The sequence below is a fragment of the Labeo rohita genome, chromosome 23 (genome assembly GCF_022985175.1).
Source record: "Labeo rohita strain BAU-BD-2019 chromosome 23, IGBB_LRoh.1.0, whole genome shotgun sequence".
Lineage (NCBI taxonomy): Eukaryota > Metazoa > Chordata > Actinopteri > Cypriniformes > Cyprinidae > Labeo > Labeo rohita.
Window position 1 is genome coordinate 18,831,885 of NC_066891.1, and position 26,074 is coordinate 18,857,958.

The 26,074-nt window shown below is 35.4% G+C and overlaps 3 protein-coding genes across 10 annotated transcripts in view; 2 read left to right on the forward strand and 1 right to left on the reverse strand.

Moving 5' to 3' along the window:
* Nucleotides 1-126: 126 nt before the first annotated feature.
* Nucleotides 127-18,914, reverse strand: cfap126 (cilia and flagella associated protein 126). 2 transcript variants are annotated; one of them, XM_051096390.1, is made up of 5 exons: nt 18,817-18,914; nt 1,882-1,944; nt 988-1,065; nt 681-878; nt 127-594 (listed from the first exon to the last, which is right to left on the reverse strand). In XM_051096390.1, the coding sequence occupies exons 1-5, from the start codon at nt 18,850-18,852 to the stop codon at nt 337-339; spliced, it is 633 nt and encodes a 210-aa protein (XP_050952347.1). In that variant the 5' UTR covers nt 18,853-18,914; the 3' UTR covers nt 127-336. The 2 variants fall into 2 exon arrangements, with proteins under 2 accessions (XP_050952347.1, XP_050952348.1); XM_051096391.1 differs by lacking the exon at nt 18,817-18,914 and adding an exon at nt 2,051-2,120.
* Nucleotides 2,096-10,249, forward strand: ccnq (cyclin Q). The gene is made up of 5 exons (XM_051096389.1): nt 2,096-2,603; nt 2,725-2,908; nt 2,998-3,130; nt 4,648-4,866; nt 9,579-10,249. The coding sequence occupies exons 1-5, from the start codon at nt 2,486-2,488 to the stop codon at nt 9,666-9,668; spliced, it is 744 nt and encodes a 247-aa protein (XP_050952346.1). The 5' UTR covers nt 2,096-2,485; the 3' UTR covers nt 9,669-10,249.
* Nucleotide 18,915: 1 nt separating the features above from the next.
* atp2b3b (ATPase plasma membrane Ca2+ transporting 3b) overlaps nt 18,916-26,074 on the forward strand; it is a 74,036-nt gene continuing 66,877 nt past the window's right edge. For all 7 annotated transcript variants that reach the window (XM_051096379.1, XM_051096372.1, XM_051096373.1 and 4 more), the window contains exon 1: nt 18,916-19,086. The gene's annotated coding sequence lies outside the window, so the exon portion shown is untranslated. The remainder of the gene's footprint in view (nt 19,087-26,074) is intronic.

The window sequence follows — 26,074 nt, forward strand, 5'->3', positions numbered from 1 at the left end:
TTATCTTTTCCAAAAATCGCAGATATTAAGGTACTATGATGTATTTTCTGGCAATACCTGACCTTGCATTCAATATTTCATCTAAGCAGATTCCATTACAAAAGCCATTTAGTAAAACTAATCAGCTTTAGCTTCACTGAAACAATTCAGTTAATGTGTTCTGAAACACACACACATAATAGTATGCACAAATAGAAAGCACAGTTATAAATCAATTGAACACAAAAATAATATCTGTAAAGTAGAAGTGTTTTTCGAAGAAGTGTTACACTTACGTAATGCCATTTCATGGAACAACTTTTATAACCACCCATGCAAGGGATCTGATTAATGGTGTTATTTCTGCTGAGATGCTGGTCTGCTGTTCTGGGTTGGTGGTCTTAACTCGGCTTGGCTTTCCTGAGTGGCTGGTCTGGATGCAGCCTGTTGGCTGTGGTGACTTCCTGGTCTAGATTGGGTTTGGTTTTCATAAAGGTTTCCTGGATTAGACTGGTCTTGGCTTTGCTGTGATTTGGGCTTCTCTGGTTCGTTTTGGTCGGGGTCACTCACTGCCATTTTTGACTCTTCTGCAGGCTGGTCCACATTTATGTTTTCCTGTAAGGATATTTTTTAGTCAGAATTCACAAAAACAATGACATCTTACAACATAGCATTGTAAGTAGGAGATATTAAATACCCACCGCATTGTTAACAGTTCTATTTGTATCCTGGCTGCCACCAGGGTCCTCATGAGTCTGGTTTGTGGCAAATTTCATCTGTCCCCAGGTCCTGAGGCGATCCTGGCCCTCTCGTGAACGGGCAGTGGGGTTTATGGAAGCAGGAGGGATATACCGAGGTAAATCCCATGTGCCTTGGAATCCTGGCCATGCACTTCCATGCTAATAATAAAATCATTTATAAATAGTAAAATGAAGCTGCTGCAAAACGTTTTAAGCTTTGTAATCGCATTTAAATTTCATGCAAGTCATGCAAATCATCAAAACAAACCTTTGTTCTCACACTAGGTAGAAGGTGGCCACGGTCTGTGGCTATAAATGTAGTGTGGCCTTCTGCTGCTGATGGCCTCTTGAGGAGCAAAAAGTAAATAGACCAAACACAAGTATTTTGAAATTTGAACTAGGCAATTATTCTCTCCACCCAGTGCAATTTGAATAACTGCGTCATTTAAATGAAAATGACTCAAAGGTGGCCAATAATTGAATTTTCCTTTCTTTCCCTTTCTTCTTTTTTAAAAAAGTAACACATTTATAATGTTTGCACATTCCATTGTGCACTGTTTGACTAATGTGCGTGCTTTTGTGCCGGCAAGTTTAACGTCTAATGGAAATGCTCGGTAACAGTACAATGTACACCACAGTTCAAAATTTTGGTTTAGCAAAATTGTTTTTGAAAGAAATAAATTCTATTATTTAGCAAGGATGTATTAAATTAGTCAGAAGTGACCGTAAATATCCACCTTTTTCTTCAAGTATGCCTATGGCTGAGACTTGAGGGATTATTATTATAAATAATGAGAAGAATAACAACGTGAGGTAAATGACAAAACTGTCTAATACAAACCAGTGTGTTCATAATTAAGAAATACATTAAAATAACATGGTGGGACACATCAATTTGCACTAACAAACAGCAAAGCTAGCTGTTTTGTACAGCTAAAAACAGTTGGACACAGATGGGACCGAAAGCCAAACCCATAAAATTTACAATTGGCCTCGGCGGTTCTTACGGGAAGAAAAAGGTGGATATTTATACAATAATGCTACAAAGGAGTGAAATGAATGCTGTTCTTTTGCAAACTTTTTTGCTTAAACGATTAAATTGACGTTTATTCTAGCTCTAGCGATTTTACCAAAGGGACTGACTGCGTTAACGTTACGTTACCTCTTTGAATCGTTTTGGTATGGTCCAATTCTGCAGCTTTTGCGACTTGAAGGCACTTTCATACTGCAGAAAACATCATAAATATACTTAATACGTCAACGTTATTCGATTAAACAATAACAAAATAAGTAAATAAAACACCTTGGTAGAATAATTACAATTTACGGACCTGGTTTGCAGAATAACTAGTCGACATCTTTCCACTCGACTTTGTATTGGCAGCGGTCTCCTAGCCACCACTGAAAATAATACTTTCAAATCAGTAGTTCAGTTTTTAATGTTCTTTGACTCTTTAAAATAACTCCTTGTCAAAGTGTCAACTCTTATATTATATGTTATATAATAGTTATATTAAAAAAAATAACTATTTCCCTTTCGCTCAGCGTACAGTGGTATCTTCCCGTACGTGGGGGGCGCTGGAGACCAATTGACCTCTACGTTGCACGATGAACGATCCGCTGAAGAAAAGTCACAAGCTCTCTGCACAGTGTTGTATTAGAACAACGGACTTCTATAAATGGAGTAGTTGTTAAGTACAGAATGCATACAAACAGTAAGTGTAAATTGACTAACACTCTGTAACCATTTTGCTGCAAGCCGTAAAATGAGCACGCAGGCGTCAACATCTGGATCTGTCAATGAGGCGAGAGGCAGAAGTAGTGCTGAAGATGTGGAAGACTCCAGAACACACTTCAGAGTCTGTCGGTTTATCATCGAGACTGGTATTTGCAATTATTCTGACATTGTAGACATGTGTTTTTAATCCCTTTAACTGGATGCATTGCAGCTGCTTGCTAGTTTATTCTCTGATCCCATGTGCATCCCTGTTTTCCGCATGTGTAGGAGTGAAGTTAGGCATGAGATCTGTGCCCATGGCTACAGCATGTGTGCTGTATCACAGGTTCTTCCAGTCTGCCAGTCTGCAGGTGTATGAGCCTTACCTAGTGGCTATGTCTGCCATCTACCTCGCAGGCAAAGTAGAAGAGCAGCATCTCAGGACAAGAGATATCATCAATGTCTGTCACAGGTATATAAGGGGGGATATGAAGTAGCAGTTTAGTTCTCAAATGGTTCTCATGTAAAGTAGATAATTTCCTCTGTTTTTCATCGATCCAGGTATTTTCACCCAGAGAGTGAACCACTGGAACTGGATGGGAAGTTCTGGGAGTTGAGAGACAGTATAGTACAATGTGAGCTGCTCATTCTACGACAGCTCAACTTCCAAGTGTGCTTTGAGCATCCACACAAGGTAATGCATACAATAAGTAATATATCTGTTGTCCACAGAAAAGTTGTATAGGTTTTAAACAACATTGGGTGAGTAACTGATGACAGAATTTTCATTATTAATGACTGGCAGTGAATATTTTGCATGTAGTGTTTGCAAAAAGCCTGTATAATATATGCTGTGCCTTGTGTGCAAAACAATATAATATAAAATTATTTAAAGCAAACAAATTTACAAATTTACAGTGAAAGATCTACTTTTGTGAATTTAAATGCTCACATTATAAATATAACAGTAAATGTTATAGTAGGTTTTTTCCCTACAGACTTTTTTACTTTAAAGCAGGGTTATTATCGTAAACTTAAACTATTCTACTTCATTTTTATTAACATTAAAATGTGTTTAAATCTAAATATTTGATAGAAACCTGCTGATGCTTTGGCTGCTAACTGAAATAAATTTAAGCTGAAGCACTAAAATTAGTAACTGGAAATAAATAAAACTGATAAGAAAATACTAATAAATGGAAAAAATATACACTACCACTATTTTTTTTATGTTTTTGAACAAGTCTCTACTGCTCACCAAGCCTGCATTTATTTAATCCAAAACAGCAAAAACAGTACAATTTTTAAATATTTTCAACATTTAAAATAACTGCTTTCTATTTGAATATATTTTAAAAAGTAATTTATTCCTGTGATTTTTAAAGTTGAATTTTTAGCATCATTACTGCAGTCACATGATCCTTCAGAAATCATTCTAATATTCTGTTTTGCTGCTCATAAAACATGTATTATTATTATTATTATTATTGTTGAAAACAGCTGAGTTGTTTTTTTTTTTTGTTTTTTTTGATAAATATAAAGTTCAGAAGAACAGTGTTTAACTGAAATGGAAATCTTTTGTAGTATTATAAATGTCTTTATCATCACTTTTTTTTTTTTAATCAGTTTAAAGCATCCATGCTAAATTAAAATATTAATTTCTATACCCTTCCCCTTTAACTGTTTTAAATATTGATAATAATAATAAAAAATGTTTCTTGAGCAGCAAGACTGGAGTAATGATGCTGAAAATAAATTACATTTATTTATTTTAATATATATATATATATATATATATATATATATATATTTTAAACAGGAAACAGTTATTTTAGATAGTAAAAATAATTCTGTTTTTGCTGTACATTGGATCAAATAAATGCAGGCTTGGTGAGAGAAAAGATTTTAAAAAACATTCAAAATCTTACTGTTCAAAAACTTTTGACTGGTAATGTATAACTAATAAAATTACTAAAAATGAAAATGAAAACTATAGAATAAAACTGAAAGCTAATGCAAAATATAAATATGGTATGCAAATACTGTAATACTGCTTTAAAGTGAGGCTCTTTATGCACAGTGCCTAGAATCAATTTATTTTCATTCTCAATTGTTAACACTCACACTCTCATCTTTGTACCTTCTCTATCTAATGGTGTCCAAACTTTGTGTTTTGCTCCATCTAACAAACTTTATTTTGCTGTGTCCCAGTACCTGCTGCACTACCTGCTATCAGTGAGGAGTCTTTTAAATCGCCACGCCTGGTCTCGGACCCCCATCGCAGAGACGGCCCTGGCTGTATTAAAAGACAGTTACCATGGCTCTGTGTGTGTCCGCCGTGAGCCCCAACACCTTGCCCTCACCTCCCTCTATCTTGCTCTTCAGACGTATGGAGTGGAGCTCCCCAGAGGAGAACTGGAGTGGTGGCAGGTAGGAGTTTTTTCTTTACAGTTTCATGTAGAGAAAAACATAAAATGTCCAGGCAGCATTCGGATCATGCTGTGTGTGCATTGAGTCACCGAGACTGAACGTTGACTAGTTTGAGTCTCACCGGTGCCAGAGCCGGATCAGGCATCAATAGAGCCACGATTGCAGTAACCTTTAGAGTGCGGGAAGTAGTTCCCATGGCAATAAGGGCACCTAATGGCTGCTGCCGGGTCTGAGAGAAATAACATTGTCTTTCACACAAGTTGTGTTCCCTTGGTGATACTCTAAAGTCATATTTAAAAAGAATCATGTATTTCAAATAACTCTTAAAACCTCTTGCTTTGGCTTCCGTTTCCTAGAATTCTGTCAAGTGCCATCACAAGAATTCAATATACTTATTCTGACATATTTAGCCTGAAGACTATGATTCATTTTTCTAGTCATTTGTTGTAGCTTTTTAGGCAAGAAGGGATGATCTGACTGACATGTAAAGAGACCAACCTCAGTTTTGTTTTGTTTTGTTTTATAAGGTTTTTTTGAGTGGGTGTATCTGACATATGGCAAAATAATGGTGTGGAAAATCTATTCAGATCATTTTGTGGCAGTGTCTGGTATTGGTGTCTACAACATGGAAAAAGAGTGCTTTTTTTTGTTTTGTCTAGACTTTGTTTCCAAGTGGGCTGCTAAAAACCTGTCTGCAATATATATTGATGATCATATTTATGACTTTTTAATGTTGGTCTGATAAATAAAATAGGCTGATCAATAAATTATAGCCATATGATGGTCTACCTATTCATGAACACAAATAAAATAAATATTACTATATTTATTTCAAACTTATTATTAAATACATTCTAAAAATATCAGAGTATCTAAAGTGTTTTTATATTTAGTTATTGTTTTTATATATTTTAAAGTATTTTTATACATGGCACACAGGCATTTTTAGTTACATTTGTTAAAGCTGTGTTTTCTATTTTACATTTCTTCAAAAAAATAAAAAATAAATAAATGTTGGCAATAACATTGTATTTCTACTTCCAGTATAGTAAAAACCTTCAACTTGTTAAATAATTGAGACCTGGAGGTTGTTTTCTGCAGTTGTATTTCACTGTATATGATGTTTGGTGTCATTTGACACATGTAGAGATCTGGATTGATACCAGAATATTGGCCCATACATTGGCTACAGCTTATGAATGCAAAAATATATAAATTAGTGCTGTCAAAATTAGCCACTACATTTTTCCAGTTTAACAGCATTAAAAATATGTAACTTAGGGGTAACTCGCAACTGCTGCTTCTGTCTCCTTTTTCTTGACAAGAAGTGCATTTATTTAGATGCAGAAAGCATCTACGACAAATGAAATGAGAGACTTTTCAGATGCGCACTGTAACTTCACTTCAGCGGCAGGCACTTATCAAACAAGTGTGGGAAAGGTATAGGTGACAAGGGAGCTTCAGTAGAACAACAGTGAACTGCGGTCATGTTGTCAGGCCATATGTCAGTAAAAACAATATTTCCAGTCCTGTCAGCCTTTAGTTGCACGTACAAACATGGTGGCGTGCACTGTAGCCTGTATCATTTTTAATTACAGTGTGTATGAAACTACGAGCATGTGTGTCAGATCTGCGCAAGGTTCAGCAACGGCAGCTCTTAAAATAATAGCAGCCAAGTAACCTAATAACCCAGCTTCTGTGATGAATCAAAGAACAAAAAAAAGGTGAAATCAATAACTTTTGTAGCTTTAGGGATTCATCTATATTTAATTTAGTATTTAGTGTTTGATAACTTTATTCAGTTTCTGTGTATTTCCTTCTTGCTGAAGGGCACAGGTAAATAAAGGGGTTTATGTGAATATTATTTTAAGTTCACTTAAATTAGAAGTTGAGTAAGTCTATTAAATGTTAGAATTGATAGGTCTCAATTATACTGTAATGTTGAATGTCTATAAATAGGAAAAAAAGAACAATTTCCTGATGACATCAGTAATATTGGTGTCGGTGATGCTCACCTTCAGGTATAAAAATAATATTTGAAAAATATAAAAGATAAACTGTCATTGTTTTTCACATTAATTTAAAGACTAAATATGAAATTATTGCAATCTAGAAGTATATTTAAAAACGTTAATGTTAGATGGGATTAATTTCAGAAAAAAATGTGCGATTATTAAGTTAAAAAAAAAATACAGTAGTGGCCAAAAGTGATGTCTGGCCTAGGAAAATGGACATCTTCGCTTTTATCAAACATTTTATTATTAAGGATTTGTTTTGCCTGATATTTATATATATCACATATCACATGATGTCACATGAGCGGCAAGAGCAATATGACAGGAGTGCTGATTTTTTCCCGATCTTTCACAAGCTTAAATGTGATTTTTATACAACAGTTCAGTAAATAAGAAGTTGATATATATTATGTTTTTACTCAGTTTTGCAGAGAACATATTACCTTTGAAGCCATAGCAGAATTGTTGTGCGTCTCAGAGCAACACAGCTGTGTTTAGTTTCTGAATGAATCAACGTTTTGAATGAAACGTGTGAACCAATGATTCAAAGGCCCATTCATAAAGAGAATGAATCAGCCATTTTAACGAATCGAAGAAATTTACCGCCACCTGCTGGCAGATTTAGTTTCTTATTTAGAGTATGATTTCATAAAAAAATAAAAAAAAATAAAATAGGGATAGTTCACCCCAGGGATAGTTCACCCCAAAAATGTTTTTTTTTTTTGTGGTATTTTGAAGACTGTTGATAACAGCTGTTTTGGTTACCAATGACTTTTACTGTATAAACAAAAAATGGTTTTTCTCAAATTATCTTCTTTTATGTTTCATTGTTTACGTTAAACCATTACAGCCTAAATGTTTATGTGTAATACATTTTACGCTTGAATCAAATATTTCTTTCTAAAGCTACTGTTTGCAATGTCTACTTGCTACTTTCTCATTTAACACAATAATAGCTTTAAATAATCTTTTGTGGGTATTTTCACGGCCAAATTTAGTTTGCGATTAATTAGATTAATTAATTGAAATATCATGTAATTAATTAGATTACAAATTTAAATCAAATCAGACAGCCCTAGTGATAACACAATAAAACATGACAAATTGTGTCATACAAAAAAATGACGTATTATATTTACGGGTGTGACGAGACACGAGATTGGGTTCACGAGAACGAGACGAGACGAGATTTTTAAACATTTTTTATGAAATCCTCAATGATTAAATGTGTAAGGAAAATAGTCTTTTATTCAACTGAAAAAGACAAAATGCAAAAAAAAATGTAGGTGCATTTGAACTTTATAAAATTAAACTTTCATTTTAATGAATTATATGCAGTAAAAAAAGCAACATTTAAACAAGAGCTGGATAAATTGAGAATCCTAGTTGTTTTTAATAAATTAACACGATTTTGGAGAAAAAAAGATTAGAAAACTAAACAAAATAACATAATTTACTAGTGGTTCTGACAAACTGTTTATTGCTTAAATATTTTAAAAACATGTAATTATAAAAAAAAAAAAAAAAAACATTCAATGGAGGAGTCAGTGTCTCACTTCATTTTTTGACTATTGAAATCTCCTGAATGAATGATTCAATGACATACTTTTTTTAAACGGGCAGTTGTCGCCACCTTCTGGCGGAAGAGGATAAGCCTTACAATACATACATAAGTGTTATACTTTCGTTTTGATCGCTACTGTACACAATAAGTGTTTATACCCAAACTATAAACTTTTATCCCAGTACTTCTATTATTTAAATGTCTGTAACATAGAAATAATGACGATAATGTGGTTGAAAATACTGTTTGTGTTGCTCTTTCTGCGTTCACATTTACCCCGACCCTCTGAATCATTAACATGGGCAGCGACAAAACCTGCTTCTCACGCTCCACTGACACTCGCGATGTGAAACAGTCGTAATAGACATAGATAAATCGTTGTCATTTAGGAATAAGATTGTGTGGGTGTTTGAATCAAGAACTCGACATTTTAAAGATTAATCGTGCAGCTCTAATGTAAACACTGCAAAACATTTTGTGAGGATATGGCCACGAGATCTCACCTTTTTTGTTTTTCTATGCCTTTTTTTTCTATGCCTAGTATAGATTATATTCCGTGATATTCTGTAATTTGCTTTCCAAATAATAGTTGTTTTTTTTTTCTTTCTCACAGTATATTTTGATCTTGTAGGGTCATTGAAAGCATTTTGAGAAATATCCTCTCCAGACACAACTACTGTATAATTATTGGTTATTATTAAATATAATAATCATCACATTATCAAAATTTCCATATCGGGGCATCCTTGGGTAGCATGTATCCTATAGGCATGTCATCTAGGGTTGAAACTAGCAGAATTTAGGCTTTTGGTGCTTTTATGCAATACAAATGTATATCTACTTCATTGAATGCACCATTTTCATTCGTCTTTCTCTTGCCTTTGGGTTTCCTGTTTACAATGACCTATTTTAAATGGAAATTTGAGGTAAAAATTTAGCCACCGCAAGTCCTCTTAGAGGAAATTGAAATAGGAGGCTGTTGTTTTCACTAGACTGCAAGAGAACACATCTACAAGAGACTGGACTCTATTATTAGTTGCCTCAGAACTAATATTTAGTTGTCATCTCCGATATAGCTTGCAGGTGGACCCAAGTCTGGGATCTGCATTGATGTTTTGCTTGTTTCCCTGCAGGTTGTTTGTGCAGACATCACCAAGGCTCAGATCGAGACCATCATGAGTGAATTACTGCAGCTCTATGACATGGAGGCCAAGTGTACCTGAGAGACAAAGAACGAAACGGGTACTAAAACACTGACACGGAAACCAACACCTTCGGCTGTACATGTTCCTCAGAGACATTTTGTGACTGCCTACGATGATCTTAACACATGCGTTGAACCCTTTTTCTCCTGATGTTGTGATGTAACCTAATGAGCTCTACTTATTAATTACATCACAGAACGTGAAGGTTTATAAAGGCTCTTCAAGAATGATGAGGGGAATTTAGATATATATAGGAACAGGCTTTGTAAGTGGCGGTATGAAAACCAGACTTTAGCCACACCACATCAATCAATTCCCAGCCACCGACCTACTTTCTTCTCCTACCTTGTGCTATTTTTCCCCCTAAAGAGGGGGAGAGATATTACAAAAGAGATGGAATAGCTGGTTGAAGGAAGAACGAAACAAAAGAAGAGCCATCCTGTCCCCAGAGCTAAATTCTGAGGTAAACGGCTAGATCTGAGCCGTTTCTTTTATATTTTCTAATTTAATTACTCTCCTCCTCTCCCTACAGAACTTGTCCCGGTAGGCTTCTTTATGCAACTCCTTAAAGCAGTATTACTGTATGCTGTAAAAACAGACTTCTATTTCAAACTTCAAAAACAACACTTCGCTGACGTAAACTTTTCACATTCTTAGCTAAAGATGAACATGGACTGACAGGTTCATTCTGAGTCTATATTTAAAAATGTCATTTCTAATAAACATTTTTTTGCACAAATGCTTTTTTGAAGCAGCATCTGTAAATAGTCTTTCTTTGTAGTTTTTTTTTTTTTTCCATCTATGATGTTCTACTTGAAATTTCTGGATCTAGTTAGGTCAGGACATCGCTCTAGAGTGGATCTTAATAAGTTACTATGGCAACTGCTATTGTGGAGGGAGCCTTTGAAACATACAAATGTGAGACTCCATTATAGCACACCTGTCAAGCTCAGCACATCAAATAATTGCAGTCGGCGAAATGTACTAATTTAGTCATTATTTACCAAATCAGTCATTGCTAACATGTTAAACAGCTGTTTCCCCTGTAGCCAACTGAATTGTGTTGACCGCTGACTGCAACTGCTGTTTTAAGAGTTCCCTTGGCATCAGATTTCAGTCATTTAGATCCTGAAAAAAAAAAACCTAGATAGATTATAAAATCAGTATCATTTAGGAATAATGTCTTTAATCACTACTGAATGTTACATTACAGTTGTTTGCAAAGTTTATTATATGGTTAAATTTGTTTGTTTGTTTTTATTATTTATTCATAAACTAATTTTTAATGTGTAATATTATTAATGTATTATATTATATATTATATTATAATGTATAATATTATTAATGTTTTATATATAATGTATTATATAACTAATAATATATTGAACAAACATTAATCATCTAAATTTTTACATATTTAACCTAGATTAATGAATGCTGTAAAAAGTATTGTTTTTTGTTAGTTCATGATAGTTAATTAACTAATTTACTAAAAAAAAATTGTAAAATGTTGGTTATTTTACATTTCACCGTAGCGTTTAGAGCTAGGGTTAATTGATTATCGGCCTGTTTTTTTTTCAGGGCCAACGTTAAGAATTTTTATGGTTATCGGTACCGGCATTTAAAGAATGTTTGTCAGAGCACTTGTTATTCTTAATTTTGAGATTAATTTTCATCTTTACACCAGATATATATCGGGTCAAAATATTGGTTATCGGTCTTGGTCTGTAATTATCGATATCAGTATTGCCCTAAAAAACAAACTTCGGTCAACCCCTATTTAGGGAAATGCAGATGGATGAATTTCCTTTGTGGTAAGCCGTTTTATGGATTACATTTTGGGAAAATATGTAAACATTTCTGCATCAGATTTCAGTCATTTAGATTCTGAAAAAAACCTAGATGGATTATGAAATCAAACAAATTTACGGTTAAATTTGTTAACATTAGGTATCATGATTTTTTTGCCTTTATATTAATTAATGTTAATTTCTACATATACTAACACATTTTAATGCATAATAGGATGTATTAAATAACTAATAATATATTGAACAGACATTAATAAACAACAGTTTTTACATATTTAACCTTGATTAAATAATGCTGTAGAAAGTATTGTTTATTGTTAGTACATGATACTTAACTAATTCACTAAAAAACCTTATGTTGGTTATTTTACATTTTACGCTATCGTTTAGAGCTAGGCTCAACCGATTATCAGCCTGGCTGATTTTGGGACTGATATTAAGCATTTTTATGGTTATCGATATTGGCATTTAAAGAATGTTAGTCAGAGCACTTGTTATTCTTAATTTTGACATTAATTTGCATCTTTACACCAGACATATATATCGGGTCAAAATATCGGTTATCAGTCTTGATCTGTAATTATCGGTATCAGTATCAGCCCTGGAAAACACACTTCGGTCGACCCCTATTTAGGGCAATGTAGATGGATGAATTTCCTTTGTGGAAAGCAGTTTTATGGATTATATTTAGGAAAAATATTTAAACATTCCTGCATCAGTCATTTAGATCCTGAAAAATGCTAGATGGATTATAAAACCAATATTATTTAGAAATAGTGTATTTAATCACTACTGAATATTACAGTTGTTTGCAAAATTTATTATATGGTTAAATTTGTTAACATTAAGTATCATGATTGTTTTTGCATTTATTCATATTGATTAATGTTCATTTCTACATATACTAACACTTTTATTGTGTTATAGACTTAATGTATAATAGGATGTATTATATCACTAATAATATATTGAACAAACATTAATAATCAAGTTTTTACATATTTAACCTTGATTAATTAATGCTGTAAAAGTATTGTTTAGTGTTTGTTCATGATACTTAACTAATTTACTAAAAAAACGTATTGTAAAATGCTGGTTATTTTAAATTTCACTGTATCGTTTAGAGCTATGGTCACCCGATTATCGACCTGGCTAATTTTCGGGGCTGATATGAAGCATGAAGTTATCGGTATCTGCATTTAAAAGATGTTTGTGTCAGAGCCCTTGTTATTCTTAGCTTTGACATTAATTTACATCTGTACACCAGACATATATCGGGATAAAATATTGGTATCGGCATTGGCCCTGAAAAACATATATTGGTCGACCCCTATTTAGGGCAATGCAGATGAATGAATTTCCTTTGGGGTGAGCAGTTTTATGGATTACATTTGAGAAAAATATCTAAACATTCCTGCATCAGATTTCAGTCATTTAGATCTCGGAAAAAAACTAGATGGATTATAAAATCAATATTATTTAGAAGTAGTATATTTAATCACTACTGAATATTACAGTTGTTTGCGAAATTTATTATATAGTTAAATTTGTTAACATTAGGTATCATGATTGTTTTTGCATTTATTCATATTGATTAATGTTAATTTCTACATATACTAACACATTTTAATGTATAATAGGATGTATTGAATAACTAATATATTGAACAAACGTTAATCAAGTTTTTACATATTTAACCTAGATTAATTAATGCTGTAAAAAGTATTGTTTAGTGTTTGTTAATGATACTTCACAAATTTACTAAAAAAACCAACGTACTGTAAAATGTTGGTTATTTCAAATTTCACCGTATCATTTAGAGCTATGGTCACCCGATTATCGGCCTGGCTGATTTTTGGGGCTGATATTAAGCATTTTTATGGTTATTGGTATCTGCATTTAAAAAATGTTTGTGTCAGAGCCCTTGTTATTCTTCATAAATTTTCATCTTTACATTACACATATATATCGGGTCAAAGTATCGGTTATGGGTCTTGATCTGTAATCATCTTATCAGCATTGGCCCTGAAAACACACATCAGTTGACCCCTATTTAAGCCAGTGCAGATGGATGAATTTCCTTGTGGTAAGCAATTTTATGGATTATATTTGGGGAAAATATGTAAAGGTTCCTGCATCAGATTCCTGTCATTTAGATCCTGAAAAAAAAGCTAGATGGATTATAAAATCAGTATTATTTAGAAATAGTGTATTTAATCACTACTGAATATTACAGTTGTTTGCCAAATTTATTATATAGTTAAATTTGTTAACATTAGGTTCATAATTTTTTTTTCATTCATATTGATTTAATTTCTACATAAACTAACACATTTTTAATGTATAATAGGATGTATTATATATTTAATAATATACATTAATAACATTAATAATCAACAGTTTTTACATATTTAACCTGAAGTAATAAATACTGTAAAAAATCTTCATTGTTAGTTCATGATACTTAATTATCTATACCTACATATTGTAAAATGTAGGTTATTTTACATTCCGCCCTATTGTTTAGAGCTAGGGTCGACCGATTATCGGCGTGGCCGATTTTCATGTCCGATATTAAGCATTTTTATGGTTATCGGTATCTTGTTTTTGTTCTTCATTTTGACATTCATTTCTTTACACCAGACATAAATATCGGGTCAAAATATCGGTTACCGGTCTTGATCTGTAATTATCAGTATGGGCCCTGAAAAACACACCGGTCACCCTATTTAGGGCAATGCGAATGGGTGAATTTTGGATTATTGGATTATATTTGGGAAAAATATCTAAACATTCCTGCCCTCTCTCTCCCTCTCCTTGTCACACGCACACAGTTACGTAGACACAAACACACACACATCTCTCAGCAGGCAGGCCCTAATGCTGGGCATCATGAATTATGGAGAGGGTACATGTGCAGCCGGATTCTCTTCCATCAATAAAACATCAGCATGGCCCTCACTATGGGATAGAGTGCTGGGAATAGGAAGGATGGGATTGATTGTGACTCTAACCTTACTCTCTTTGCCATCTCTCTTGGTTCTCTACTTTCAATCTGTGTCCCCCATTCCTAGATTTTGTCCTGTGTTAAAGCAAGCCTCTTTGTTGCATTCTTGGCTCTGTGCTTCTCTTTCATGGTGTCCATCGCATAGTCTTTAATCTCTTTCTCGTTCCTGTCCTTTCTCCTCACTGCCTCACATTACAGATCACTCCGAACTGTTTTCTCCCATTCAGGGTTTCTGTATTAATATTCCTTTCTTACATTTTCATCTAATGGTGCTGGATGATGTATGTTTTTTCATAATTCTTGGCCTTTTTTAATACACTGTCACAACTGATTTGCAAAAAACTATAGGAGTCACAGACTAAACAAGATTTAACATGACAAAAACCATGCAAAGTCTGTATGGTTTTTGTCCACACAATAAAAGTCAATTTAGTCCAGTGCTTTTTTGGAACCCCATTGACTTTCATTGTATGGACCAAAGCTGTTCTTCACAATATATGCTTTTGTGTTTTGCTTAAGAAATTGAGTCATACAGGTTTGCAGCAACATGAAGGGTGAGTAAATTATGCCATTTTTCATTTTTGGTTGAACGAGCCATTCAACCTGCAAATCACTGTACAGGCATCCTCAAGCCAGAACAATTGTTTTGCGTCATCTCTCAAACTGTTCCGTTTCTTTGGTACACCATCCAACCTGCAAACAACCCAGTCCCCACTTAGAATAATCCCTGTCTATTTTGGTATACACCGTGCTCCCATTTTGGAAGTATTACAATATCTGTTGCCGACCAAAGATGCAGCGTTTTTCTGTTCTTGACTCCAGAACTCCTGCCAGAGTTGGGAGTGCAGCCAAATCAATCAACTCTCAGAGAAGCAAACTATTGATGTTCAATTCAGAGAGTGCTTAAGAAAAGCTAAATGAAAGTGTTGTAATGTATCTTTTTGTATTTACAGCATAATGAGAAATGGAAAAAAGTGGATTAAGAAACAAGAGTAGTTACAGGTAAAAATTAGAGTGGAAATGGGATGATTAGCCAAGGCATCATTGAAGGGTTAGTTCGCCCAAAAATAAAAATTGTCATAATTTACTTAGCCTCATATTGTCTCAAACCTTACAAACCTACAGACTTACTTTCGTCTGTGAAATGTAATATATTTTATAAGTGATGCAGTTTGTTTTTGTCCTCATAATGAAGGTCAGTGAGGTCTAGTTTTGCTCTAAACCACACTGACTTTTCATTGTATGAACAAAAACAGTTCTTCTGTGTTCCACTGAAGAAAAAAAGCACATGTTTGGAACAACATCTCTTTAAATGGGTAGTGCACTGAAAATGAAAATTCTCTCATTAATTCCAAACTCGTAAGACCTTCGGTTGAACCACTGCTGTTTTACTACCTTTCTGGCCCTTGAACAAGTCAGTTGTGTTGCTGTCTATGCAGGGTCAGAAAGCTCTTGAATTTAATCAATGTGTTCTGAAGATGAACGAAGGTCTTACAGATTTGGAACAACATGAGGGTAGTAATTAATGACAGAATATGAATTTTTGGGTGAATTGTCCTTTTAAATACTGGACTTAACATGTTTTCTGCACAACCACTCTGCTGAAATAGTTGTGCAATGGTGAATGGTTCAAATCTAATCTCCATCCTGGAATAGAGAGCCTTTAGATGCAACGACATTCATGTTGAATCCTGGAGATGTGGGTTGGAGTTCACAGACATGGAACGGTTTCACTCGGGTAGCTTTTGGATGGAGTTCCTCAGTAAAGCGGTGAGATGTAACACGCGATTGGGCGGATTGCGTTTTGACTGACAGCGAGGCTCCATCTGTTGGGTTGGGCTCCAAGGCCGGGATGCACTACCTGCAGGGCTAATGCACGGTTGCTCCCAGAGGGACAGCCATCTCCTAAACCCTCACCTCTGAATTATAGATACAACTCCTCATCTGAAACTTTCTCTTTACTTTCCCGGACGTGCCTCACAAATATTTCAGTGTGAGCAGTCTCGTGTGCACAAGTAGGGAAGAAAAATGCGGTGTTCAAGAGTGAGGCATGCAAAATCAGCCTGTGCATGCATGCATTTTTTGCATGTTGATTGCAAGGACAACCAGTCTTAGTCTTAGGAGTATATTGCAGAAGATTACCAAAAGCTGTCATTCAAATCTTGGTATTTCCCTCTGTGTTTTCGAGTTAACGTGAACATCTGCTGAAGAGCGTTTAGTGCCTGTGTGTATGTGTGTTTGCATATGAAGGCTTCAGGAGAGGCCCACTTGAGCACTCGTCAGCACATAAAAGCTTTTTCTCGCTGGTCTGAGAGGCCTCCTGCATTAGGGCTATTAGATTTGAGCCCTGTATGCTTGGAGACAGCTAGAAGATTACACCTGTGTGGGTGTTATAGGGTGTCTGAATTTATGAATCGAAAACACAACTGGAAAGTGAGACGTACAGGGACACCAAAAGGATTATAGTCCAGATTTGAATCAAACGCACATGATAGAGGAACTGCTCCTTAGCTGTTTGCTGCTTTGAAGCAAAATTGCATTTGCATAGTTTGCCATTCGATGCATATTTTATCTATCTATCGTTCTACTTATAATTTTATCTATCTATCTATCTCTCTATTGTTCTATTGTTCTGTCATTCTATCTATTGTTCTGTTGTTCTACTTATTCTATATTTCTATCTGTCGATCTATTGTTCTGTCATTCAGTCGAACTATCTATCCATCTGTCGTTCTATCATTCTATCGTTCTACTTATTCTATATCTATCTATCATCTATCGATCGTTCTTTCTGTCATTCTATCATTCTATCATTTGTCTATCTATCTATCATCTATCTATCTATCCAACTATCTATCTATCATTCTTTCTGTCTTTCTACTTATCTATACCGTTGTAACATTCTACTTTATCTATCTATCTTTTTCTATTGTTCTATCTGTCATTCTACCTAAAGTTCTATGTATCTATTGTATCTTTCTATGCAATAAAAGGAAAATATATATGGAGAAATTTATACACACATTTTTTTAGTAATTATACATATTTGAATTTATATATATATACACTATATATGTGACCCTGGACCACAAAACCAGTCACAGGTGTAAATTTCTCATCTGAATAAATAAGCTTTCCGTTGATGTATGGTTTGTTAGGAAAGAACAATATTTGGCCGAGATGCAACTATTTGAAAATCTGGAATCTGATGGTGCAAAAAATCAAAATATTGAGAAAATCGCCTTTAAAGTAGTTCAAATGAAGTTCATAGCAATACATATTACTAATCAAAAATTAAGTTTTGATACATTTACGGTGGGAAATTTACAAAATATCTTAATGGAACATGATCTTTACTTAACATCCTAATGATTTTTGAAAGAAAAATCGATAAATTTGACCCATCCAATGTATTTTTGGCAATTACTACAAATAAACCTGTGCAACATAAGACTGGTTTTGTCATCCAGGGTCACATATTGTTATATCTAACCATCTATGGGGTATATATTATATGTGCCCTACATGAACTTTTATTTATTTTCTTTGTTAGTGGACAAAGTACTTAAATATTTATTTATTAAAATATATACAGTTACATAAACTCAATAGTGACATCATCATGTTAATAAACTCCTCAAGGACAAGTGTTTCCTTTGTGTTTTTACGTTTACTTTGTATTTAACTTTATGTATTAAGTCAATAAACCCTTAGTTAAGTTATATTTTTTAAATGTATATTTGTGGAAATATAAACAACACCTTTCAGTTTTGTGACCTTGAGCACTAGTCATCCCTGCAACCATCAACCTTGTTATGTTTTTGCATATGTAATTATGTTTTACATTAATTTACATAATTTAGCTTAAGATGGCACGTTTCTTAGCACTTAAGACATTCGCTCTTTCATAGAATATTTACACATTTTAAATAAATTACTTTAAAAAATAGGCTAAATGGCACCTGTTTCATGGAATGACATAACGCACCTATCCGTCCTGTTCTTGCATTAACTCGGAGGTTTGAACTCGGCGCATGTGGCATGTTGTGTGAGCTGACGTGATCGCACTGTAACGGAGCAGAGTAGGAGGGATTTGAGGGTGGGGAGAGAGAGAAAGAGAGAGTGAGTGAGTGAGTGAGTCCCCCCCGCCCCCCGCCTCCTCCTTTCCGTCCTCTCCATCCGCGCGCATAGCAGCCCGCGCGGATGCTGCGTCCACGGTCCTCAGCGCGCAGCTCAGCGAGGGGGCTCTCATCACACATCGCATATAAAATCCAAATACCGCATCACCACGCTTTACCACCTCTTTGATTTACACGTTCAGGAAGAAGCGTAAACGCAAACAAAATACCTTTGCCTCTTTTGATCCATTGGTCGGGACAGTCATCTCCAAACGATGTCTCCATCTCTAATTTTTTCCTCTGCGGAACCTCCATCTAACCAGGCAACAACTGCACTATTTTAGGATCCATCATCTCCATCCGTAGTAAACACACTGCTGAACACCTGGGTGATAAAGGACGACATGATAACAGCTACTTTGTGAATCCAGCCGCTCGTGTTTCTCCAGGATATTCCCTTTTCCCAACAAACCGCGGCAATGTCCTTGGAGCATGGCCTGGTGAGTATCTGATATTTACACCAATCAGGATGTGTTTGCCATGGTAACAGTTGGCAGTTCGTTATCATTAACGTCCGCTCTCTGTCATACTGCTAAATTGTCGCTGCATGTTTTTCTAATGCAGACCTCTTTGTCATGTAGCTGTCAAGCAGGTTAAAACTACTGCATTGAAGCCTTAATTGTCTATTAGTTACCTAATTATTCACAATTGCACGTTTTCTCATCTCTGAGGTGTTTTGTTGACTATTTACCACCGCTTGTCCTTTTGATCGTGTCGGACCGTATGACTTCCCAGGATGTTCTGACATATTCCCGCACCGAAAATGTATCTGGTATTATCATTTTGTCACAAAATCAACAAAACCCACATTCGTTTAGCTTATAAACGAGTTGTTTGTGCCTAACATGTCTGTGAGCGTGTGTATCTCGCTTTAGTACCCACACTGGTCACCTTGCGGAGGGGCATTGCGCTTGTTCCGGATGCGAGTGGCGCACCATCCTCTCACAAGCAGCATCTTCGCGCTATTAATTCAATTAACATCGCTAGCAGCTCACAAGACTCAAGATATGCGTTTTGTTTGTAACTCTTCGAGCTGTCACACTTGTTTTTTGCGTGAGGACCGGTCGCCCTCTGAAGGTGACCAGTAAAGGTCATTTTATCGTGGAAAACAGCGCGATGGGAAACACACCTGACTGATGGAGCGCGTTGAGGGAACTTCACCGTCTGAGTTGCTCAAGGTGCTCCGCTTTCATTTTCCTTGGCAACCGGGCGGACTTTTTTTCTCCTTCCTGCTGCAAGGTGTGCGAGTATGCTGGGTGTGGGACGAGGAGAGGAGGGGTAGTTGTAGTCTCGCATGGCTCAGACAGCCCGGTGACCGTGTATGAGTCCGTAAATCTATACTCGACTCTGATTGGCCATTTACGTATGACCGTCAAAAGCAGGATCCCAGTTCTGGGGGTTTACATAATTTCAGAGAGACTGAGACTGTTACACTGCTGTGTGGAGACTGAAGTGACGTTTCAAGCAGATGTGAAAAACGCTTGTCACTACTGGCTGAACTGTTTTTGTGTTCCTTTTTAAACAAATTGATGTTTGTAGAGCAGCATTTGATTCTCAGGCTAATCAATATGTCAGGCTTCTTTGTGTTTGTGTGTTTGTCTGCTCAATTTAAAAGAGGGCCAGACAGAGTTGTAAATTGCGCCGGCCAGTGAATTGTACCATCATCAGTTTAACCAATTACAAATGACCTACAGGGGTGAAATCAATCTCCTGACACCATCCTCCTTAGGTGACAATGGAATGGACTTAAGTCTTAGTGTAAGAATATGAAGAATTTACAAGACCTTTTTTTTCTTTTTTGGACAATTTTAGATCTCACTTATTTGACTGGTGATTATGCTAATAAGTGTTAAATGGCAAATTCTTAAGCTTCATTTTATATGCAACATTACACAATCTTTTCTACATGAAAAACGTACTTGGTGTGTAATAAAAATTATATACTTTAAATATGTGACCATGGACCACAAAACTAGTCATAAGCAGCATGGGTATATTTGTAGCAATAGCCAACCATACATTGTATGGGTCAAAATTATTGATTTTTCTTTTATGGCAAAAATCATATATTAACTAAAGATCATGTTCCATGAAGATATTTTGTACATTTCCTACCGTAAGTATAGTAATATGCATTGCTAAGAACTTAAGGCGATTTTTTTCAATATTTTTATTTTTTTATTATTATTATAATTTTTTTTTTGCAACCTCAAATTCCAGATTTTCATATAGTCGTATCCTGTGTAAATCTCATTTTTGAAAAATTGACTCTTAAGACTGGATTTGTGGTCCAGGGTCACATATCTGTCCTATATATATATATATATATATATATTTATATTTATATATATTTATATATATTCCAATGTACTTTTCCTTTACTTATAAAGACTGTGATGTTAAATAGGCATACATTTAAGTTTTACAACCCACCCTAGCAGTGTGGTATGCAGTTTTAAAAGCATTTTTTTATACTTGACATTAATTTACAGTTTAGTTTATGGATGAGTAGTGGATTTCTCAACTACTTCAACCAGAGAAATGTGAAAATATTATATTAAACCTTCACACACAAATCAATGAGTTACAAATATTTAAACAATGTATGGCTGTAGATTTTCTCATTGAACATTACAGCGTCAGTTCTTGCTTTGGTGTTGCGAATTAAGGCAGTTTCTTGGCTCTGCTTTTGTAAGTAACTTTATATCTGTTAGTGTTTAAATGCTTGGAAACTTTACAGGAGGAGGAAGGAGTTGGTGTTGCTCCAGTTCCCTGTCCAGGTTGCCCCAGTTTGAATGCTGTTGTTGCAGCAATAAGGAAAGTTGACCTAGAAGATGTCTGGGCAAAACTGCAGCCGCAGTCAGTCTCGTATGGATAAAAATGTATGCAAGAGTTAGTTAAACATTATTTAATTCGATATTTAAAAATGTGTTTATAATATTATATTTTTAACTGGAAGAGCATAGAAAGCCAACTGTGATGTCCAAAGGACAAGGACTGAATATCAATATACATGTATGTACATGCATACAACAATGATGCTTTCAGCAGAGCATGCAGAGATGCGTCTTGACACATGAATGGCAGAGCTGATGCTGAGTTAGATAACATGTATAGAACAGGGCATGGTGAAAACAAGTGACCCATGGGATGGCGGTTGGTTACATTTCATCTCCATGAGATAAAAATGTCTCCAGCCTGTTTGCAACACATAAATAGAACAAGAATCATCTCATCCTTGTGCATTCGGTCAACATCGCACAAATGTCTGGGCCTTGAGCAGGTATTTAGAATCGAAGCCGAGCAGCTTATGTTACTCCCTACAGGCTCTTACGCCAATGCAGTCCATGTCTCGCTTTGAAAGCCTGAAACCAGTGTAACGAATACAGGCCACTGCAGTGAAGGTGGATGGGAGGAGGTAAAAATGGAAGAGCAAAGAACAGATGGACAAAGAGAATAAGATTGAGGATAATGGAGTGCGTGTGGAGGGGGTTGGAATCCTATGAACTTATAAAGAGAGAAGGTAATGTTCACTTATGGTAGCATGCGCTGAGTGGTTTTGTGCCCACATGAGAAGATAAGGGACCCGTAATCATAAATGCGGTAATTCAAGCAGGTTTTGTTGTTGGGGAATGCGCATAAAAAAAGTTCAGGAATCACCAATGAGCCTAGCAAGCTAATATCACATCACAGCTGTTGCAGCTACAGCTAGTATGTGTGTTCAGGCTCCGTAAGTGTTATGTCAAATGAGTATGTGGATGAATGACAGAATGAACAAACAAAAAAAGTTCAGAGTCATTGTGACCCAAAGCTTTTTTCTTCCAGTAAGTTGCTGCCTTTTCTTAATTATTAGCTTATAGCATATTCCAGAGGGAGTGCTATGTCCTACTCCGTCAGTTTTGGCAAAATCACCTTTTTCTCTTATTCAGTATGACAGCACCTTCATTACCGCCACTGTGTTTGATCCCGTTAGTAAAGCCTTGTCAGCAGCAGGCCTGAAGGCCTCTGTGCTGTATTTACCCTTGTCACTGAGACACTACATAAACAGGGAGCTCATGGGAAGGGGAGTTTATTTTCTGCTCTTTAGAAAAAACAAAAAACTACCGGCTGACAATTAGATGAGTCTTGTAAAGTGTAGCTGAATTTGTCATTCTGCGGAAATAACTCAAGCGATGTCTGTCCGCTCACATTAAAGCAGCATAGGGCTGAACTGATTCTTTTTTTCTTTTCTTTTCCTTTATTCCCTTTATATAATTTCTCTTTGTTCCATTTTTAGAAAGCGAACAGAAGGACATTTTTTTCTGATTAAAGAAACTCACTGACAGTAAATTAGTGTCGTGGATGTCATTTGTTAAAGTGACAGTTGACCAAAAAATGAAAGTTTGGCAACAGTTGCTTACTTTTAAGACTTTTTCTTGTGTGGAACAAATAAAAAGAGATTGTCCAAAATGCTGTCTTTCATACAGTGCCACTGGAAAAGGGGACAGAGACAGCTTTGGTCCCCATTCACTTTTAATGTGTGAAAAAGAGCAGCTCGCACGATATGCTAAATATCTCCTTTTGAGTTCCACAGTGCACTGAAAAAAATTAATTCAGATATAATTTACCCACACTCATTTCATTCCACTCCCATAAGACTTGCTTTCTTGCATGAAGCAGAAAAAAAAGATATTTAGCAGGTTGTCCAAGCTGGGTTTTTTCATACAGTACAACTGGATTGAGACCAGAGACTGTTTTGGTCCCCATTCGCTTTTATTGTGTTGAAAAGAGCAGCTTGCACAATATGCTAAATATCTCTTTTTGTGTTCCATGCAAGAGCAAAGAATCACAGTGCACCAAAAAATTTAATTCTGACGTACTGTAATTTACTCACGCTCATGTCTTTTCATACCAGGGGTGGTAAACTCCGGTCTTGGAGAGCCGCAGCCCTGCAGAGTTCAGCTCCAACCCTAATTAAAACTCACCTGCCTGTTGCTTTCTAGTAACCCTTCAGACCTTGATTAGCTTGTTCAGGTGCGTTTGATTAGGGTTGAAGCAAAACTATGCAGGGCTGTGGCTCTCCAGTACCGATGTTCGCCACCCCTCTTTCATACTCATAAGAATTACTTTTTTGCATGGAGCAGGAAAAAAAAAAAAAAAAAAAGATATTTGGCAGATTGTCCAAAGCTGCTCTTTTTCATACAGTGAAACTGAATTGGCACAAGGAGACCTTTTTATTCCTCATTCATGTTCATTATATGGAAAAGAATGGCTCGCACAACATGCTAAACATCTGGTTTTGTGTTCAATGCAAGAACAAAGAATCACAGTGCACCAAAAATAAATAAATAAATACATTTATTTAATTCATTAATAATTCATTCTGACATAATTTACTCACATTAATATCATTCCACAACCACAGACTTACTCTCTTGCATGGACCAAAAAAAAAAAAAAAAAGATATTTGGAAGATTGTCCAAGCTGCTCTTTTCCATACAGTGAAACTGAATGGGGGTAAGAGTTAGTTTTGGTCCCCATTCACTTTCATTGGAAACGAGCAGCTTGCACAACATGCTAAATATCTCATTTTTTTGTCCCATGTAAAAACAACAATCACAGTGCATCAAAGAATTTTAATTCTGATACAAATTACTCACTCTCATGTTATTCCACACCCAATAGGGCTTGCTTTCCTGCATGGAACAAAAAAAAAAAAAAAAAAAAAAAAAAAGATATTTAGCAGATTGTCCAAGCTACTCTTTTCCCATATATAGTGAAACTGAGTAGGGACAAGAGACAGTTTTGGTCCTCATTCACTTTCATTGTAAGGAAAAGAGCAGCTTGCACAACATGCTAAATATCTCGTTTTGTGTTCAATGCAAGAGCAAAGAATCACAGTGCACCAAAAAAAAACAAAAAAAAAAAAAAAAAAATTGGTTCTGACGTCATTTACTCACCCTTATGTCATTACACACCCATAAGACTTATTTTCTTGCGTAAAAATAAAAATTTAGCAGATTGTTCAAGCTGCTCTTTTCTATACAGTGAAACCGAATGGGGACAAGAGACAGTTTTGGACCTCAATCATGTTCATTGTATGAAAAAGAGCAGCTTGCACAACATGCTAAATATCTCGTTTTGTGTTTAATGCAAGAGCAAAAATCACAGTGCACCAAAAAAACATGTAAAAAATAAATTAGTTCTGACATAATTTACTCACCCTTATGTCATTACACACCCATAAGACTTACTTTCTTGCGTGAAGCAAAAATAAATGAATAAAAAAAAAGCTTGCACAACATGCTAAATATCTCGTTATGTGTTTAATGCAAGAGCAAAAAATCGCAGTGCACCAAAAAAAAAAAAAAAAAAAAAAAAAATAAATAAATAAGTTCTGACATAATTTACTTACCCTCATGTCATTACACACCCATAAGACTTACTTTCTTGCATGAAGCAAAAAAAACCTTTTCTGTACAGTGAAACTGAATGGGGACAAGAGACAGTTTTGGACCTCATTCATGTTCACTGTATGAAAAAGAGCAGCTTGCACAAGATGCTAAATATCTCATTTTGTGTTTAATAATGCAAGAACAAAGAATCACAGTGCACCAAAAACAACAACAAAAAAAAAAAAAAATCTGACATAGTTTACTCACCCTCATGTCACTCCACATCCATAAGACTTACTTTCTTGAGTTGAGCAAAAACATGTTCATTATATGAAAAAGAGCAGTTTGCACAACATGCTAAATATGTCTTTTTGTGTTCCATGAAAGAACAAAGAATTCTGACATAATTTACTCACCGTCATGTCATTCCAAACCTGTAAGATTGTCTTTGTTGAACACAAATATAGATATGTAGCAGATTGTGCAAGCTGCTCTTTTCCATACAGTGAAACTGGATGAAAACCAAAACTGTCTCCACTTTCACTGTATAAGCAGCTTGCGCAATATGCTAAATATCTCCTTTTGTGAGTCATACAAGTTTGGAACAACATGAGCGTGAGTAGAGGACAGAATTTTCATTTTTTGGGTGAATTATCCCTTTAAGACATTTCATGTCTGTTCGGTTTGTTTATATCCTAAAAGCTTCTTTCCTTGAGGCCTATTTTAATCTGCCTCGGTCACAATAGTCTCATACAACTGGTGTTCATATTTGTTTTTATTTGGTAGGTGTTGAGGGAATATGTCTTTTTTTTCCCATGGAAACTGTCATGCCTTGTTAAACAAGCCATGTCAGCTGACGTCTGAACGCGAGTGGACGGAAGTGCGGCTAAATTACTTTCCTCCGTGGTTGGGGTATGCGTTCAGACTCTGTCAGTGGCCTGTCTTTGTAATAAGAGTGAAGTGAGCAGCACACTGACTCATCGACCCTTGCTTGCTTTTTTATTTATTTTTTCATGCTGCAGACATCTTGATTTTGAATGTTGCCAGTTAACA